General features: G+C 36.2%; 1 protein-coding gene across 3 annotated transcripts in view; it reads left to right on the top strand.

Annotated features, from left to right (window-relative positions):
• Nucleotides 1–20335, top strand: part of LOC118897397 (contactin-associated protein-like 3) — a 100329-nt gene that overhangs the window by 59856 nt on the left and 20138 nt on the right. For all 3 annotated transcript variants that reach the window (XM_036856566.1, XM_036856567.1, XM_036856565.1), the window contains 6 exons: nt 5588–5715; nt 13565–13735; nt 15080–15298; nt 17639–17878; nt 18446–18673; nt 19935–20068. In XM_036856566.1, coding sequence (XP_036712461.1) covers nt 5588–5715; nt 13565–13735; nt 15080–15298; nt 17639–17878; nt 18446–18673; nt 19935–20068 — 1120 coding nt within the window. The remainder of the gene's footprint in view (nt 1–5587; nt 5716–13564; nt 13736–15079; nt 15299–17638; nt 17879–18445; nt 18674–19934; nt 20069–20335) is intronic.

The following is a 20335-nucleotide window of genomic DNA, read 5'->3' as shown; positions in this document are numbered from 1 at the left end:
CAGCATAATAAAGAGAAAAAATTAAAGTATTCCCTAGCAAGTTAAAAGTATAAGCTTTGATGTGTATGATATCATTAATCTGAAGCCTAAAATATTAGGTAGCTATTTTTGTTTACTTGTGAGTAACTAATCATGTCCATTTTATTTTTCTAGTAAGACAAAATAGGAATTAATGTTTCCCAATCACTGAAAGTGAAATATCTGACTTCTTAAAGTTAAGTTAAACCAGTTAATAAGATGACCACCCCTTGGCTGACCCAGGGCTGTTTGCTGACCTTCCTAATTTCCAGTTTCGTTTTCTTAAATGGCCACACAGGGGAAACCAGACAAGGCCTTGAGTCCATGAAAGGGGATATACAGAATACAAAACTCTCCATACAACTGGAGGTCTCAGAAGGCTGCAAACCCAAAGAAAAGGTAGACAAGGACAAATCTTCCAGTAGGCACTCTGGGTAGAAAAAACTAGCTCCCTGAAAACTCATGTCTACAGACTTGCCCTCACACAGATTTGGAGCCCAAATTTATATAACTTGGATGGTCCTCAAATTAAGTTAACATAGCCACAGGTTGGCAGCACCACTGGCTCATCATAGGATTACATGAGATTCTCACTGGAGGCCTGCCCTCCCCCTTCACACAGACCTCAAAGGATTCCCACAGATAAAATGCCACCAAACATGAGCTCACAATCCAGGGTTATACACACCAGAGGACAGATGTGGGAGGCAGAAGAAACTGCAAAGTGTAGATGAGATGCCTAAAAGTCTCAGATCATGGATGCATTCAAAACATAACATAAAATAAATATGTGAGCTGCTTGAAAAATCAAAACTGGAATTGAAACATGAGAAAGTGATCAGATCCTATTAACAAAGATGATTGTGATTTGCAAAAGAATATTAGCCAATGATAATATTTACCCAATTTAAGATTTGTTGGATCAGATATTAGATACAAGTGATCAGAAAATTGGTGAAATGGAAAATATGTGTAAATAAATGACACAGAACAGATAGAACAGAGAGAAGCAAAATGGGATCGAGAAAAGCAGTGACATGGAAGAGTCATGTGGAGAAGATTGAAAATGTGTCTGATTAAAGTTTCAGAAGAGAAGATTTGAGATAATTAAGAAGAGGCAATATTCAAATAGCAGAAAAATGTCCAGATTTGAGAAAACATTAGAATACCAAGCAGGATCAATAAAAGTAGATCCATATCTAGACACACCATAGTGAAATCAAAGAACACCAAAGAGAATGTTAAAAGGAGCAGAGATGAAAGCAAGACTCTTAAAGGAAGGACAGCCAGCCAGCAGACCTCCCCTGAACAGCCCAGGACCCAGCCCACAGAGGGTGGGGCACACCCCTCACAGGGCGGAAGTGAAATAACTGTCAAACTCCCAGTGTTTACCCAGCTGATATTTTAAAAAGTGGAATAAAATTAAAATCCAGGCAAACAGACACTGAAGAAATTTACCACTAGCAGACTCCACAAGAGGGATTTTTAAGAATGGTTTTCAGAATGAAAGAAAGTGATCTTATAAGGAAGGTCCCAGAGGCAGGAGGAAATATTGAGGAAAAAAAATTGTAAACTCAGAGGTTAAAAACTAAAAGAAGAAAATACTAGACACTGATAACATGTAACTATATGTATGAATTTGAAACACGAGAAAGCAGTCAGATCCTGTTAACAGAGATGATTATGGTTTACAAAAGAACTAAAAGAATGTTTAGAAATAAAAATATTATTGAAATTTAAAACTTGTTTTGTAAATATTTATTAGAATTAAATTGCTTAAAGTTTATGTCTTAAAATTTGTATAGCCTCTAAAGAATAGAAACAAAGCATGTAATATTCAAATCAGTAGAGGGAAGAAAGAAAAAATGGGATTTAAAAAACTTAGTTAATACAAAAGAAGATAGAAAGTGAGACTTTAAAAAAAGAGAAAGCAACAAGTACAAGATAAAAACTGTGTGAGTAATCATGCACAATAAATGTGACAAAAATAACCATTTAAATCCAGATGTCATATTGAATTAAAAACAAATATATCTTGTTTGTAAACCTAGGCATATTGAAAGCAAAATGCCCCCCAAAAAAAATTACCAGGCAAATATACGAAAAAGTAAGTAAAGTTTTAAGGTTTAATGTGGACAAAGATCACTATTACTATAAGATATTGCTTAATTTCATTATAAAAAACCAACAATGCTAATAAACTTGTATGTTTCTAATAAAAATGACTCAGAATGTATACAGAAAAAAATTGACAAAACTGAATGAAGAAATTTACAAATCAACCATGATAAGAAGAGGTTTAAATGTACATCTGTTTGTAATTGGTAATCAAATGAACAAAAATTAGTAAGATAGAATATTTTCAAATGAAATTAACAACTTGATTTGCTGGGAACATAAAATTGTAGAATACATAATTTTCTCAAGCACATGTACTGCGTTTTTGCAAACTGATTTTCCCAATATTCCATAAAGCAAAACTCAAAAAATTTTACAGTAGTTGTTATCCTATGGTCAGTTTCTCTGATTACAATGCAATTAGGTGAGAAATGAATAATAGAAAGATAAAAAAATATACATGAGGCAATTCAAAACCACAATTGGAAAGACTGGAAACAAGGAAATAAAGATACATTACTCATAGAAAATATGGTTGTCAACAAAGAAAACCTAAGAACATACAGAAATATTATTGAAATTAATGATAGTTTGGTAAGGCTACTTACTGAACCTTAGAATAACTGGATTCTTATCAAAAATGTGTTACTATAAGAAAATATAAAAACCACTAGCAAAAGGAACAAAAGGGTATAGTACCTTGGAATATGCAAGACTTTTATAAAAAAGACATCATAAAACTTTATTATGAAAATACAAGAAGACCTAAATAAGTGGAGACATCACACCACTGCCATGAATAGGAAAACTAAGCATCTCTCCTCCAAATAATTTTCTTGATTCCATTTAATTCCAAACAAATGCTAAACATTTGTTTATTTTGGGGGTAGTGACAAACTGGTTCTAAAATTTATTTGGAAAAGAATGGTACATGAATAGCTAAGACGATTCTGAAAATGGAAACAATGTGGGGAGACCAGCCCTACAAGACGTGAATAAGTCTTATGATGCCGCAGTAATTAATACAGTGTGAGTTTGCCAAAGGGATGAGCCAGTAGAACAGCTAACCCCAAAAGAGAGCCTGGGAGCTTTCAAAATGTGTAATTCTGGGTGATGAAAATTATGCTGTCGCCAGTCCCTCTTTCTCCCCAGCAATTATAAAACTTAAAGTTGACCCAGTGCTTCTCCCCTGCGCCTTTCCCAACAACTCAAAGTAGTCAAAGCTCCATTATACCTCAAAAAAGTCTACTGAAAAACAAACAAACAAACAAAAACCCAGAAGAATTTCTAGAGCATTAGAAACTAAAACCAAAAAAGGTGGATTTGGAAGTTCTCTTACTGAATGTTTAAAACTGTTTGTGAGAAATTTTCATACCTAGATATTCATGCAATCTTTACAAATTTTGGAAAAAATTGAGAAGCAAGAAGAAAACAGATATAACTAAAAATTAGGCAGTTTTGAATGAGTCTGGTGAACATGGCATATAATATCTTGCATAAAGCATGGACAGTGGGAATGACCTGTACTAATAAAGAATTTTTAAATAAGAGTTTAAAATTTTCTCAGATTCAGGAAGGTACTTTGCAAAAAACAAAAGGACAAAAAGACTTTATGATGCTATCTGCCTTAATGCACACTACATGCATTATGATTTTTTTAAAGTTTTTTTCAGGGCTGTGAATGCATTGTCAATGTTAAAAACAGAATTAAAATGTAGCTTTTTGCGATATAGAAAGTGTAGCTTTTGAAAGGTTCCTTAAAATTCAGAGATCCTCAATGAAGAACTTACGCACTTGCATTTTTCCTCTAAGATGTTCTACCAAAATAGCAATCACGGGAATTAAAATACTATTTGTAATGTTTACTGATATTTAATACCAGGAATTGATTTGGTGTGCTCTCCCTGTGTTTATAACAAAAGAAGTTTCCAGACTGACCCCCTCCCCATAATCCAGTGGTACCTTCTAGCTTGTGAATACTGTTCCCAACAAAGTCAGGTGTTAGGTGCTTGGGATGAAACCTGTGTACTTCTAACAGCAGGACTTGCAGGGGCTTCACCAGATAAAGCCATGTTGTTTAATTCAGTCTGATTTTTTGATGCAATCTGATTTTTAAAAATTGTTTCTTAAATGTTAGGGCTTTATTTCATATTTTTCATATCTTACCATATGCACTGCCAGTCACTTTGTTCAAATTTTTAAACAAAATAAAAATCTTAATAATTTTACATTTTCTAACTTAAAAGAATATTTTGATGCCTAGCAGAATTGGAATGATTAACTATTAAGTTAGGAAGATTTTTTTGCAGGAAAGCTGTCAGGTTGAACCGTGTGAAACAGCTGATTTTTTGACCTGCAAAAGTGGCAGTTTCAAATGTTTCAACTTGTACATACAGGAGTGAGTGGTGTCTTTGTAATTATTTGGAATTAAAACTTACTAGGTTCTACACAGAACAATAAATTAGACAAACTAGTATTTGTTCATAAATCAGAAGCATGTATGTAATTGAAGTATACAATGAAAAATATGAACAGCTTCTAAGGTATAGAAAAATCTTCCTACTTTGTCCAGAGAGGACGGTGGTGGTACAGCCAACTTACCAGCCAGGTCCTGTGGCTCCTGTTCCAGTCCTATTGTATTAAACCATAGATATTAATATGGCCCCAAATAGTCACTTACATGATGATATTATTAGTATTGTTATTGTTATTATTTATAACATCCACTGGGGGGCATTGATGGTGGACTTTATGTTCACATCCCCAACACACAGGGCCTGGCAAATAGAAGATGCATAATAAGTGTTTGTTGAATGAATGGATGGTGACGATCTTTGGCAAAGCACTTTCCCGTGCATTAGCCCATTTATTAATTTTAAGAATATATTGTATCATATCTTCATCACGGTTTTGAATCAGTATTTTGTTTTGATTTTGTTTTTAAATTTACGGCTTCAACAAATAAGGAAATGCCTCATAACCACAGTAGGAATTTCTGAAACTTTAGTAAAAAAAAAAAGTCCAAGAATTGAAAACCTAAGTCTTGTCAGTCAGGTGGTTTTGCTTTTTGTCTTTTTTTTTTTCTTTTAATGAAGGAAGATTGCTCTTGCTTCTGTAAATTCTGCATTTAAGTATTACACAGTGGCTGAATTGGAAAGAGCAATGAGCTGCTAATTGCACTGAAATGTAATCTCATGCCTGTATCCATGACCATAATTTTGGACCTGCCTGCTTTCTTCTCTATGATCACGTAGATGAACAAAAGTCTCTGGTCCTCAGAAGACCTCATTCAATATATTAGTATGTTTGTAAGTGTTCAGATGAGATGTTTGATTTCCCTACTGTTAGGTATTTACAATTTAGCTTACTACCCCTTGAACTGCAATCAAAGACTATTACTTTTCTGTACATTATTCAGAATAATGTTAAGGTGGTTGTATTTGTTTTCTAGGACCAGCAACACAGTAGTCCTTTCCCATAAGAAGCACTTGCCGGTCACTCAGGTTGTGATGAGAGACACAGGGCGACCACATTCTGAAGTGGCTTATACATTGGGGCCTCTGCTCTGCTCGGGAGACAGTAAGTAGTGGCAAGGGGAACTGTCTTCATCCCTGCTAATACATTTCAATGTTTTAAGAGAAATCGAACTGCCTGGGTTCATAAAAACACTGTCTATACTGATAATCTGTACTTCATTAGGAATGTATTAACTTTATAAAATAAGTGTATATTGTTAATGTAATTGAGAAAAAACATATTACCTCTGGATTATGTAGAGATATCTTTTATATGACATTTACATGAGACTGTGCTGCAAAGATTCATGGAATCATCTGAAATATCATATCACTTGTTCAGCAAACATCTAATATGTACCTACTAAGTATAAGGCACTTTGCTGAATGCTGAGATGCCTGAAATTGGTAAGATAATGAGAAAATGAGAGGACAGAACCCATCAAGTGTATCTAGTCATTAATGCCTTCTGGCAATTCTGAATTTTTACACAGGAAGCCTCGATGCTTCTAACTCCACTTACCCCTCCAACTGCATCTGGATTTCTTGCGTATCCTTCATGGCCCCAAAATAACTGAAATAAAATATATGAGTTCTATCTTTAATTTTCATCCTTCTACTCTCTCTTGAATATCAGGCCTTCTCCTCCATCTCGTCCATTGCTCCCCAGAAACTGCTTTTTCCAGGTCACCAATGAGAACTCAACATTTCTAAATCCAATTCTTATTCTCTGATATCATCTGAGTTGACCTGTCAGCAACTTTGGATTCCTCCCATGATTCAAACTTCTTTAATTCACTTTCTTTACGTGGTGGCCAGCATATCACAAAATTTTCCTACCCTCCTCTCCCCAACCTTCCTTCACCTCGCCAGCGGGATAACTTTGGGGTTCCCCAGGGCTCTATCCTCCACCCTCTCTCCTCTCTCCTCTCCATTGGTGATCTTCTCCCATTATCTCATGGCTTTAAATACCGACCGCATGGACATCAATGACCCCCATGCCTATACCTATACCCAGTCTTCCTGAACTCCCGACTTCCTGCATCCAACCGGCTATTCTGACCTCTTCATTCCAATTGGCATTTCAAACCCAACTTGTCAAAAAAATGAGAAAAGAAAAAGAAAGCATTTCCACAGCAACCTTCCTCAAATCAGTGCATAGCAACTCCATTCTTCCTGTTGCTTCTTAGACTGAAAACATTACAGTCACTCATAACTTCTCTTTTCTATCATAACCCACATCTAATTCATCAGCAAATCTTATTGGTTCTAACTGCAAAAATGGATCCAGAATTTATCTCCATTACCTCCTGTACCTGGATTGTTGCTGTGGCCCCATAACTGGCCTACCTGCTACTGTCTCTGCCCACTTAGCTGATACTCCATACAAGAGCCAGAGGGAATAAAATCAGGTCATGTCAGCCCTCTGCCCCAAACTCTGTACTGGCACTCCTCTCAGAGGAGAGGCCAAAGTACATCGTCCACCAAGGCCACAGTGGCCATGTTGCCCTCTGAGCCAGGCAGGACCACAGTGGGGCCTGTGGAACCACAACCCTCCCTGGGGCCCCATAGGAGGTGTTGCCATGTGAGGGAACCCTAGCATTTCTGAACCTTGCTATTGGAAAAAAAAAGAGGGTCCTATTTCAGATAATAAAAATACTGAGATGCAGATAGTCAAAATGTAGAAAGCCTATGAACGTGCCTTGACTCGATGATAGTATAGTTATTTTTCTCACTCATAACATAAATATGCAAACCACAGTTCTCTTTCTGGATAAGGTGAAGCAAGTACAACCCACCCCATCTCTCTCACTGAACTCACCCATAAAACCTGGACAGAATGCATGAAGCAGTTATCTCAGGACTCTGGAAAGCAAATAGCAGCAGGGAGGAGAAAGCAAAATGCACCATTTATTTTTTCCTCCAGTATCTCTCAGCTGCTGGGTCCCAGATGGAGAGAGTCCCAGGAGAAGTCCTCTAGTCCTGGTTGGAGGAGGGGACAGGGAACTCCTAACTGTGAGAGAGCACAGTAGTCTCATTTCTCCCCTTCTCTCTGTTTTCTGAGGTTCCAGTTCCCAGGCAGCCCCATGGCAATAGTGGTAGAAGCTGCCTCAGAAACACACAAGAGCCAGAACTCCGAGGAAAGGCATCTTCTGCTCTGGACAGGGGAGCCCTGACTCTACGACAGTGGCAGACTCATGTTACTTTTGTTTTCTTTCTCTGTTCACCCATCACTAGGCAATGGACATATGTACAGGTGCAGGAGTGAATAGGAAAGCACAATAAAGCAGGCTGAATAGAGCCCTAGTTTTCTGGTTGTATGATTGAAAAGGGAGCTGCAGGGAACTGGAAAGTATCTGGAAGAGCACAGAGAGGGAAGAGTTCAAGAGAGTGATGCCACAAGTTGTCTATGAAGTCCTGGGTTCACCTCAGAGCTACACGTGCCTGGATCTGGTCCTAATTATAGACCAAAGTTGAGAACTGAAGAGGCTACCATCCAGGGCTCAGACTGGCCACTGAGTGGTGCAAAAGTGAGGCAGAGCTGAATAGTACTGCAAAAGCTTTGAAAACTGGACAGCCATAGGAGCCATGGACCATGCACGGAGGGCAGGTTGGAATGTGTGGCCAGATCCTAACCAGGACAGCTGCCTGCAAAATAAGAAAAATATCAACATGCACTTTGAATTTAAGCAAAGTCCAGAGTTTGTTAACATAATATTTTAAAGATCTAGGAAATAGTCCAAAATTACTTGGCATACAAAGAACCAGAAAAATCCAAGTTTGCATAAGCAAAGGTAATCAACAGATACCAGTGACACAGAGGTTAGAATTATCTGATAAAGACACTAAAACAGCTATTACACAAAAACTCTAACAAGTAATAAGAAATGCTTTTGAAACAAACAGAAAAAGAGAAAGTTTCAGCAAAGACATAAAATATATAGAGGAGAGCTAAATGGAAACTTTAGAAATAAGAAGTACGGTGATGGAAATGAAAGATGCACTGGATGGGTTAAATAGCAGATTTGAGGTGAAACAGTCAATGACACTGAGGATAGATAAATAGAAAGTATCCAATCTGAACAAGAGAAAGAAAAAAGGTTGAAAAAAAATGAACAGGGCCTCAGGGACCTGTGGGTTAATAATAAAAGATATAACATTCATGTAATTGAATTTCCAGAAGAAGAGAGGAAAGAGTGCTGGTGCTGAAAAAATATTTGAAAAAATAATGGCTGAAAACTTTTTAAGTTTGGCAAAAGAGAGACTTGAGAAGTTGAATGAACCTGAAACAGTATAAACTCAAAGAAATTCACATCTAGACATATCACAAACAAACTGCTGTGAAAACTAAAGACAATGAGAAATTTTTTGAAATCAGCTAGAGAGAATAATGATGCATTGCCTATAGCGAAACACCAATTCAAATGACAGTAAGTTTCTCATCAGAAATATAGAGGTCAGAAGGAAGTGGCAAAACATTTCTCAAGTGCTGAAAGTAAAGAATTGTCAGTCCAGAATTCTATGTTAAGCAAAAATATACTTCAGGAATGAAGGTAAAATTTTAAAAAATTTCAAATGAAAGAAAACTGAAAGCATTCATCGCCTGAAGACATCCTTTAAAAGAATTTCTAAAGGAAGTTTTTTTTAGATAGAAAGGAAATGATATCAGAAGGAAATTTTGAACTTTGGGAATAAAAAACTCAACATTAGAAATGGTAAATAACTGGGTAAATTTAACAGATTATTCTCCTATTGAGTTATTTTAAATGTATCTGAGCATTGAAAGCAAAAAATACAACATTATTTCACAGGGTCACAGGGTTTTAATTTTATGTAGATATAATACACATGGCAACAACAACATAAACAGGAATAGGTAAAAGGACAAAATTGTTGTCAAGGTTTTTACAAATCACTTGAAGTGGTTAAAACATAGATTCTAAGCATACTAAGAAAGGTAAGTATATATATTGTAATCCTTAAAAGAACCAATTAAGAAACTGCTATACAAATAGAATACTGAAAAATGTTTAAATAACCCAAAAGGAGACAGAAAAAGGAAAACAGAAGAACAAAAAAATAGAACAAATAGGAAAAAATAATAAAATGATAGAACTAACATATCAACATTTGTATTTAATGTAAGTGGTCTAAGTAAACCAATTAAAAGACAGATTGTTATGACTCAACTAAAGGCTGTCTGTAAGAGATTCAATTCAAATATAATGACATAATAAAAGAATATGATGGAGAAAGATATACTACACAAACATGAATATAAAGAAATCTGGAGTTTCTATATTAAAATTTTTGCTTGCAAGCAAAGAAAATTAATACATATAAAAAAGGACCAAGAAGACCGAAGAATCTTAAATGTGTATGCTAATAACTGAACTTCAAAATACATAAAGCAAAAACTGACAGGGTGGAAAGGTGAAATAGAGAAATTCATAATTATCATTAAAAAGTCCAATACTGCTCTCTCATTAACTTATGGAACTAATAGAGGGAAAATCAGCAAGGATATAGAAGACCTGAATGTCACCAGAAAACAAATGAATCTAATTGACATTTATAGAATACTCTACCAACAGTAGAATACACATTCTTTTCACATGCACATGAATCTTTAACCCAGATACAGCATATTTTGTGTCATAAAACAAACTTTAGCCAATATTAAACAATTTAAATCTTAAAAAATGCAAGATTTGACATAATTGAATTAAATTAGAAATAAATAAAAAAGATAGTGAGAAAGTCTCGAAACACTTAGAAATTAAACACCAAACTGTCAAATAATACCTGAGTGAAGGACAAGGTCTCAATAGATATGATAAAATATATTGAACTGAATGAAAATTAAAATACAGCATATCAAAATTGGTAGTATGCAGTTATAGCAGTGCTTAGAGGGATATTGATAGCAATAAATGCTTATATTATGAAAGAAAACAGATCTCAATTCAATAATGTAAGGCTTCACCAAAAAAAACAACTGGAAATAGAAGAGAAAAATAAACCTGAAGCAAGCAGAAAGAAGGAAATAATAAAGAATAGAAATCAATTAAATTAAAATCAGAGTATATAGAGATCTATAAAAACCAAAAAAAAATGATTCTTTTAAAATATTAATAAAATTGATAAACCTCTAACAAAACTATCCAAAGAAAAGAGAAGATAAAAATTATCTATGTGAGAAATGAGAGTTGGGATAACACTACAGACCCCACAGACATCAACAGTATAGTAAAACTACACTACAAACAACTCTACGTGTATTAATTCTACAACATAGATGAAGTGGACCAATTCCTTAAAAACCGCTAACAGCCAAAACTTTCTTAAGATAAACCAGACAACTGGGATAGACTTAATAGTATTAATGGAATTGAATTTGTAGTTAAAAACCTTCTGAAAAAGAAATCCAGACCAAGATTGTTTCACTGATGAATTCTACGAAAGAAATAATACCATATCTACACAATCTCTTTCAGAAAATAAAAGAGGAGGGGCTTCCCTGGTGGCGCAGTGGTTGAGAATCTGCCTGCCAATGCAGGGGACAGGGGTTTGAGCCCTGGTTTGGGAAGATCCCACATGCCGTGGAGCAACTAGGCCCGTGAGCCACAACTACTGAGCCTGCGTGTCTGCCTGTGCTCTGCAACAAGAGAGGCCACGACAGTGAGAGGCCTGCACACCGCGATGAAGAGTGGCCCCCGCTTGCCGCAACTAGAGAAAGTCCTTGCACAGAAACGAAGACCCAACACAGCCAAAAATAAATAAATAAATAAATAAATTTATTTTTAAAAAAAGAAAATAAAAGAGGAAATTCTTTCCAACATTTTAAGGAGAGCATTGCTTTGATATCCAAGCTAGACAAAGAAAGTGCAAAAAAATGATAACTGCTGATAATGTTATTACCAACATAGATGCAAAAATCCTCAACAAAACATTAACAAATAATCCAGGAATATTTTTAAAAATGCACCACCACCAACTGCAGTTTATCCCATGATGCAAGGCTGATTCAGTATTTGGAAGATGATCAGTGTGATCTACCACGTCAACAGTCTAAGGAAGAAAAATCACTCCAGATGCTTTTTCTGTATCAATTAATATGAACATTATAATTTGAATTATTATGATAACAAATTCAACATGATAATTTACATCATAATAGCATTTATAATAAAATTCTTAGCAAACTAGGTATAAAAGGAAAATTCTTAAGCTTAATAGGACAGTATCTATACAAAACAACTAACATCATAATAATTGGTGAAAAGCTGAACGCTTTCCCCCTAAGGATGGGAACAAAATAAGGATATCCAATCTCACTATGTCTATTCAACAACTTTGATCATATGGGAAGTCCTAGCCACAGCAATAATGTAAGAAAGAAAAGTGCATACAGGCTGGAAAGCAAGAAAGAAAACTCTATTCACACGTATATACATACAATTGCCTACATAGAAAATCTCAAGGAATGTACCCCCTCCACCCCCGGAAAAAACAAAAACAAAAACCCTACTAGGTCTTATAAGTGAGCTAAACAAGATCACAGGATACAAGGTCAACAGCAGACAAATCAGTCATATATGCTAGCAATGTATAAATGGAAACCAAAATTTACAAGACAAAGTCATTTTCAATAGCTCGAAAGAATATAATACTTAGGTAACAAAAACATGTATAAGATCTGTAACTCATCAAAAAATGACTAAATACTGAATAAAGGAATCAAAGAATCTAACTAAAAGGAGAGATACACTGTGTTCATGGATTGGAAGACTCAATATAGGAAAGATGTCAGTTCTCCCCAAGTTGAAAACACACTTCACCAAAGAGTATATAAGAGTGGCAAATAAGCACATGAAAAGATGTTCAACATCATTACCTATTAGGGAAGGCAAATTAAAACCACAACGAGATACTACTACACACCAATTTGAATTGCTAAAATAAAAGAAATATATACTCACAATATCAAATGCTGGTGAAGATATGAAACAACTGTATCTCTTATACATTGTTAATGGGAATTAAAAATGGTACAGCCACTCTGGAAAACTGTTTGGCAGTATTTTGTAAAATTAAACATATATTTACCATATGATCCAGGGATTATACCCCTGGGAATTTACCCTAGAAAAATGAAAACATATGTCCAGACAAAAACCTTTACACAAATGTTTATAGCAGTTCTATGTGTAATTGACCAAATCTGGAAAGAACCCTAGTGTTCTTGAGTGTGGACAAATAAACTGTGGCAGATCCATATGATGGAATATTACAGAGCAGTAGAAAGGAATAGATATTGACATGCAACAGCTTGAATGAATCTCAAAGGCTTTATGTTGAATGAAAGAAGCCGATCTCAAAGGGTTGCATACTGTATGACTCTATTTATATGCTATTTGGAAAAGGCAAAGCTATAGGGACAGAGACTAGTTCATGATTGCCAGGGCTTAAGGGTGGTTGGAGGTTGTGACTATAAGGAAATAGCAAGAGGGAGGTTTTTAGGGTGATGGAACTGTCTTTTATTCTGATTTTAATGATGGCTATGCAAATCCATGAATGTATTAAACGTTATATAACTGTATGTCCCTAAAAAGTCAATTTTACTTGATGATAATTCAAAAAATAATATTGTTTTTAAAAAAACACGGGTGTCATTTCCAAAGTGATTGTCCCTCCACTCAGTTGCAACCATGTCCAGGTTCTTAATTCTCAAAAGAATCACTATTTGGACATTCATGTCATTGCTACATGTTCAGAAGAACCACAAAATGAAGGCTTTTAAAGACAAATAATGCACTGGATGGTAAAAATCCTAGAAATATAAAAAGTAATTGTTGTTTGTTTTGTTTCATTGTTAATTTTCACTGTCTTTTTTTTCTTTTTGTAAACAGATTCATTTTGGAATTCAGCTTCCTTCAATACTGAGACTTCATACCTTCATTTCCCTACGTTCCGAGGAGAGCTTAGCGCTGATGTGTCTTTCTTTTTTAAGACCACAGCTTTTTCGGGGGTGTTTGTAGAGAACCTGGGGATCACAGACTTCATCAGGCTAGAGCTGCGAGGTGAGTTGCCCACCCTGGGCAAAGCCATGGGGTACTCAGTTATTAATAATAACCTCGTTAGTAACGTAATTTCTGATGTATTGCCATGCTTCCTTTGTCAGTTGTATTTCTTGATTAAATGCTAAAACTCTATGATTTTAAATAATTATTTTTAATAGAAAGTAGAACAGTGATTCACGAAACATACAACAGTCTATACAATTCCTTGTTGTCTTAATTCTATGTGCAATCAAGATATTAAACCAAACTGGTCAAATAACTGCCGACTAAATCACAAAATTACATGATTTAATTGACTAGTCATATTGTTTATGTATGTAGGCAAAGCTTAATTTCTTACTATGTGAATTTCACATAGTGCTTTTAAAACTATATTAAGATTTAAACCACCTTTAAATAAACTCACTTATACCTATGAAGTCAGATAAAATGTTAGTTTTATTTCTATAAGTAAATATCTCTATTGCTTAGGGCTTAGCAAGATGAATAGTAGGTGGATGGAGTTAGAGTCTGTCATACAGAGTGAAGTAAGTCAGAAAGAGAAAAACAAATACAGTATGCTAACACATATATATGGAATCTAAGGAAAAAAAAAAAAAGTCATGAAGAACCTAGTGGCAAGACGGGAATAAAGACAGATCTACTAGAGAATGGACTTGAGGATATGGGGAGGGGGAGGGGTAAGATGTGACAGGGTGAGAGAGTGGCATGGACATATATATACTACGAAATGTAAAATAGATAGCTAGTGGGAAGCAGCCGCATAGCACAGGGAGATCAGCTCGGTGCTTTGTGACCACCTAGAGGGGTGGGATAGGGAGGGTGGGAGGGAGGGAGACGCAAGAGGGAAGAGATATGGGAACATATGTATATGTATAACTGATTCATTTTGTTATAAAGCAGAAACTAACACACCATTGTAAAGCAATTATACTCCAATAAAGATGTTAAAAAAAAAAAAGATAAATATGTGAGGTGATGGATGCATTTACTATATGGGGAAATCCTTTCACAATGTATACATATAACAAATCACCATGATGTACACTTTAAATATCTTACAATTTTATATGTTAATTATACCTCAGTATAGCTGAAATTAAAAAAAAAAATTCTCTAAAAAAAAAAAAAAAGATGAATAGTAAACTCCAAGAAGAAATATGTTAAAGTCAGCTTTGCCTTTTGCTTTTGCTTTTGCTTTTGCTTTTTTTTTACCAACTCAGAGTGACATTTGTCTGCATCAATATCATGGTCTTCTTTCATAAGGAGGATGTCATGTCTACTCAAGACCAAATTTTCTCCCCTGTGAATGAACTTGACCAACTCTCATATCTTTATTTCCAGCCCCTGCAGAAGTGACCTTTTCCTTTGATGTGGGGAATGGGCCTTGTGAGGTCACGGTGCAGTCCCCCACTCCCTTTAACGACAATAGATGGCACCATGTGAGGGCAGAACGGAACGTTAAAGAAGCATCCCTTCAAGTGGATCAGCTCCCTAGGGAGACCCAAACTGCCCCAGCTGATGGGCACGCCCGCTTGCAGCTCAACAGCCAGCTCTTCGTGGGTGAGTGCTGCTAGCGGCTTGTAACTGAGCTGTGCTGTGAGTGCAGAGGTGGACCGAGAGAAAATCACAGCTACAACAGTAGTGGTAATAGCAATTGCCACAACGACTACTATCAGCCCTGGTGGGAGGCAGAGATATTGAATAAAATCCTCTGAACTGAGAAGGAACTTTGGGACTGAAAATCGAAGCAGGCAACTCCATAAAGTTCAATTAGGAAGTTCATTGTGGGTAACTTACGTCCAGGGGACGATGAGCCAGAGACATTCACAGCTGCACTTCGTGCCATGGAAAAGGCTCCTGGGGGATTTAAAGGGGCCAAAACTAAAAATAGAATCTGATTACCAAGTGAGAAGCACCCATGGTCAGGAATCGGGATTTTTTTCCTCCCCAAGGGGGTCTCATGACCACCTGCATCAGCAAAAGGCACTCTTCCAGTTTTCCTATCAGGCGAAGGCAAGGGTAAAGGTTGATAAGGAACTTATCTGGCTGGGATGCATTCCTTGTGAGTAAGCTAAAGCTCAGTCACCCAGAAAGAGGAGGGGGTGGGACTGCGGGCCTCAAATGGAGCTGACAAAAGGGAGTCAGTGTGGTTCAGCCACACAGACACTATGCACCAAGAGCTCATGTAATATAAATATCTCTGCTATAGATTATTGTACCCAATTTGCAGATGAGATCATGGAGGCTCAGAGACATCAAGGGACTTTTAACCATAGAAACCCAACTGGAAGGAAAATCCAAACTCATGTTGGACTGATTCCCAAGCTTGCACTCAATATCATAGACGATTTATGTTTGTTTCAATTACTTCTTATCCATACTATTTATAAAACAACTAGCAATTTTTATCCATTTCTCTCACTTCACTTCTCAGTATAGTTAGAGAACCAGCCCTGTAATTGGGACAAAATCCTCCAGAGTCCCCTTAGAAACAGGCCATAGGAGCCCAGGTAGGCTGAGGCCACCTCCTGTGACTGGGCACAGCAGGGCTTTCCTCAGCCCAGCACCTGGTTCTTCTCAGTCCTGTACCCCCTCTGCTCCTCTCTTATTGCAAATGCCTTGTTTAGACCCAGAGCTGGCTCATTATTCTGCTGTCCATTCTTTAAAGATTAAAGCTCTGGGTAGTGGGAGTCTTCCCTCTAACTTACCTGCTTATTCTTTATTATTGTTTGTTTTTCCCAAAGGGAGAAACAAGTTTTGCTACATTACTTTTTAGATAACTCTATTCTAATTTGGAAACTAAGCAGATTAACGAAGTAGCTCTTACTTGGTCTTTCCTCACATTTTAAAGTAAATAAGGACACAGTCCAATTAAAACAGCTTCAAGCACAGTTAGTTCTTACTGAGTTGAGGCTTCATTTTAAATTATCAAACTGCAAATCAAATTAAACAACTCTATTTTCTGATTTATAATCCCGAGGATTAATTAGCAGAATTTCTAGGAACAAAGGTTGGATGGAAATCTACCTAGAACTAGTGTTTCCACTATGGTAATGTTTCTAAAGCCTGAGGAGTTAGTTGAAAATTCAGATTTGGGGTACCTTCCCCAAGCCCACTGAATCAGAATCTTTTGGAATAAATCCAAAATCTGTTTTTAGCAAACACTCCAAGTGACTCCTGTGCTCCCATATTTATTATGCTCACATGAGAAATGATAGAAATATAGGGAGATATATATTATTTGGTTAATGTTATACCACCTGACCTCAGAGCCGCCAGGATGGAGTATGAAAGGCCTGAGGGCCTAAATTTTGGTTTTACCCCTTCTGCCTTCTTTTTCTTTGTTCTCGCCTCAATTCCTTTTCACAGCTTTATTAGTGAGAGCTCTTCTAAGTAAGAATTAGTATTTTATATATGTGTAATACATATACTATACAAATATATATACAAATTTGTAATATATATTACATTAAATACATACACAAATTTATGTATTACAGATTTATAATATATATTACATTGCAAAGATTTTCAACTGTGTAACCTTTATTATGCATGTCATTGTTTGTAAAGTTAAACTTTAAAAAGGATCAATGGTGTTTATTTTGTTCTTTAAGAAAGAAACAAATGTAAAAAAAGTCTTTCTAAATATAACTTGAAGAAGTATTTTTAGAACAAATATTTACCAAGTTCAACTTAAAAAATATTTTCACTAATGGTTTATTCAGTGCCATTTGATGATTCTTAACTTTTGACCACAGCCAACGTTTTCAGAATTATATTTGTTCATAAAACCTTGGACAGATGAATTTTCGTTATATGGCCTCAGTTCAAAGTGGAGATGAAATCCCGAAGAAGACACCCAGGAACGTGTTTGCATTTGCAGTGTTTCCCTTGTAGGTGGAACAGCAAGCAGACAGAGAGGCTTCCTGGGGTGCATTCGGTCTCTGAGGTTGAACGGGCTGGCCCTGGATCTGGAAGAAAGAGCCACAATGACGCCAGGAGTGGGGCCAGGGTGTCCAGGACACTGTAGCAGCTACGGCCACCTGTGTCGCAATGGAGGGAGGTGTAGAGAAAAACGCAGAGGGATCGAGTGTGACTGCACCTTCTCTGCGTATGATGGGCCATTCTGCGAGAATGGTGAGTGTGGGAAAGGATGGAACATTTGAACTCTATGAAGACGTTTCTGGCATTTGACACTGTAAAGAAAAGATAAGGCAGTTCTCTGTAATTAGCTGAAATAGAATTGTTTCTGTCCCAAATGCCTCCATTTCACTTGGCAGGAGGTATGATTCTATTCTTGTGAAGGCCGTTGACTGCTTCTGTTAGATCTGATGTCATCCCCTCTGGGTTTCTCAGAGGGTCATCAATGCAACACTTTGAGGAGAGCAATAACCTTTTAACTATATGTTTACACTGGACATTTACTTTTCTGTAAACTTAAGATGAAGCCTTTTGGAGGTAATAATAAAATATTGTTACTCAGTTTTGGGTTATGGGAATATGGAGAGATTAGCTTTTTATTTATACTTTATTGTTTTTCATCTTAAATTTTTAAATTAAAAAACAGCAAAGCATACCATTATTATTTTCTCTTTTGAGATATTTAAGGATTAGAGATATTCTTTAAATATACAGAAATATACATAAAACAAGACACGTGCACTTACATATTGCTAATATAACCAAAAATGCATGTCATTCCAGAAATTTCTGCCTATTTTGGAGGTGGCTCCTCAGTGATTTACGATTTTCAACATTACAATGACACCTTCAGTAAGAACTCTAGCTCCTTTGTGGCTTTATTTCATGAGGAGCTGACATTGACGGGAGAAACGGCCACACTGAGCTTCCGGACCACAGAGATGCCCAGCTTACTGCTCTATGTGAGCTCCTTCTATGAGGAATACCTTTCAGTTATCCTTGCCCCGAATGGTGAGTATCTTTACCATACGAACAAGAAGACCGACTTAGGAGAAATCAGGACCAGAAGGAGGGGGGTGCTAAACTACAAAGAAGAAAACACAAGTGCATCCCTGTGACACCCATGTTATTAGGGTTGGTTTGTTTCCATGATAACCCCAAATGTTTCTCACTAGCGTTACCATTTCAGTGATTAAATTAAGATGGCTTTCTTCTATAAATGTCTGATCATTTCATGTATCTGATGTTCAACTGTGCTTCTTGTTATTGGTAGGGAGTCTTTCCTTCTGCGTGTGAATAAATTAGTGTCACAGTTCATTTTGAAAGAAGGTATTTTATGCATGGAAAATATTTCCTCCTTCTTGGAAGGGAAGCAAAGAAGTGCATTAAACCATATAAAAGCCAATTTCCATGAGCATCAGATAAATATGATTGTTCTTTACCCATCAGTGTTTGGGAAGTCAGTTATGCCCTATCTGCATACAAAGAAAAGTGGGAAGAGAGTTACCTAACCCATGGTCACCAGTAAGAGAACAGAACCAAGACTTTCCAAGTTAGAGAGCAAAACCAAGCTTTAACCTTTTCTCATGGAGAATAAAGGGAGAAACTTAACTTCTGGAAAAGATTTCTATGATCACTGACTGATAGGATCCATTACAGGTGGTACCAGAGTTACCAGGTAGAGGGTGCATCTATGAAGGAGAGCAGTGTGTGGATTGGAATATTTGGATATTGTAGCACATCACTCACTTCTGTCTTTTTGCTGCTTCTTGATTACGGCAGAAACCTTAGAAAACATTTCTGGCTGTGCAAAAAAATATGTATATATATGTGAATGTCAGTGATACATTAAAATGCATTAACATAAGTCACATTAAAAGAAGTTATGCTTATAGAAACTGAATGTTAATATAATCTTGCTTGAGGTTTTACCATTTAATAATATGAATGCCACATGAATAATTAACTTCAAGCCTAGCTTGGCATTTTCATATGCTTAACTTAGACTTTTTCCTCTGGTTAAGGAAAATGGAAGAACTTGGAAAAAGACCATTTGGTCTTGACTTTTAAGACTGTGTAATTGAATTCTGAATTTGGCCCCAGAACATCACATAAATGATTACTAGTCCAGGAAAGGTGACTATTGTGCACTCAAGTAAATGCTCCATAGATTCAAGTTATATTAATTTTTTTTAAATGTGCCTTAGAACCTGCATTGGCGGTTTTTATAAAATTCTATTTCAGTTTAAAATGTCATTTTTCTCTTCTTTAGGAAGTTTGCAAATTAGCTATAAGCTAAACAGACACCGAGAACCTGATGTTTTTAACTTTGGTTTTAAAAACCTGGCTGATGGACAGCTTCACCAGGTGAAGATTAACAGAGAAGCAGCAGTGGTCTTTGTTGAGGTAAGGTTGTAAATTCAACAACAGCAACAGTAATCAAAATTGTGATGCTCAGAATGTATGACCTAAAGCAAAAATTTGATAATAAATCCTAGTAAAAGAAATGCACACCTGGCACTTTTCTTCCATAAGTCTTGCTAGGTCAAGGCGTTTTGTTTTGTTTTGCAATGTCTGTTTGTTTAACAAGAGACTGTCAAAATTATTATTAATATTTGACCATTTAAAATGCCAAGCTGTCCTCATTGGTTTTACTTTATTTGTTTGGGAAAT

This window comes from Balaenoptera musculus, chromosome 6, assembly GCF_009873245.2.
Source record: "Balaenoptera musculus isolate JJ_BM4_2016_0621 chromosome 6, mBalMus1.pri.v3, whole genome shotgun sequence".
Lineage (NCBI taxonomy): Eukaryota > Metazoa > Chordata > Mammalia > Artiodactyla > Balaenopteridae > Balaenoptera > Balaenoptera musculus.
The sequence above is the reverse complement of the archived record's forward strand: the minus strand, read 5'-3'. Positions and strand labels throughout refer to the sequence as shown.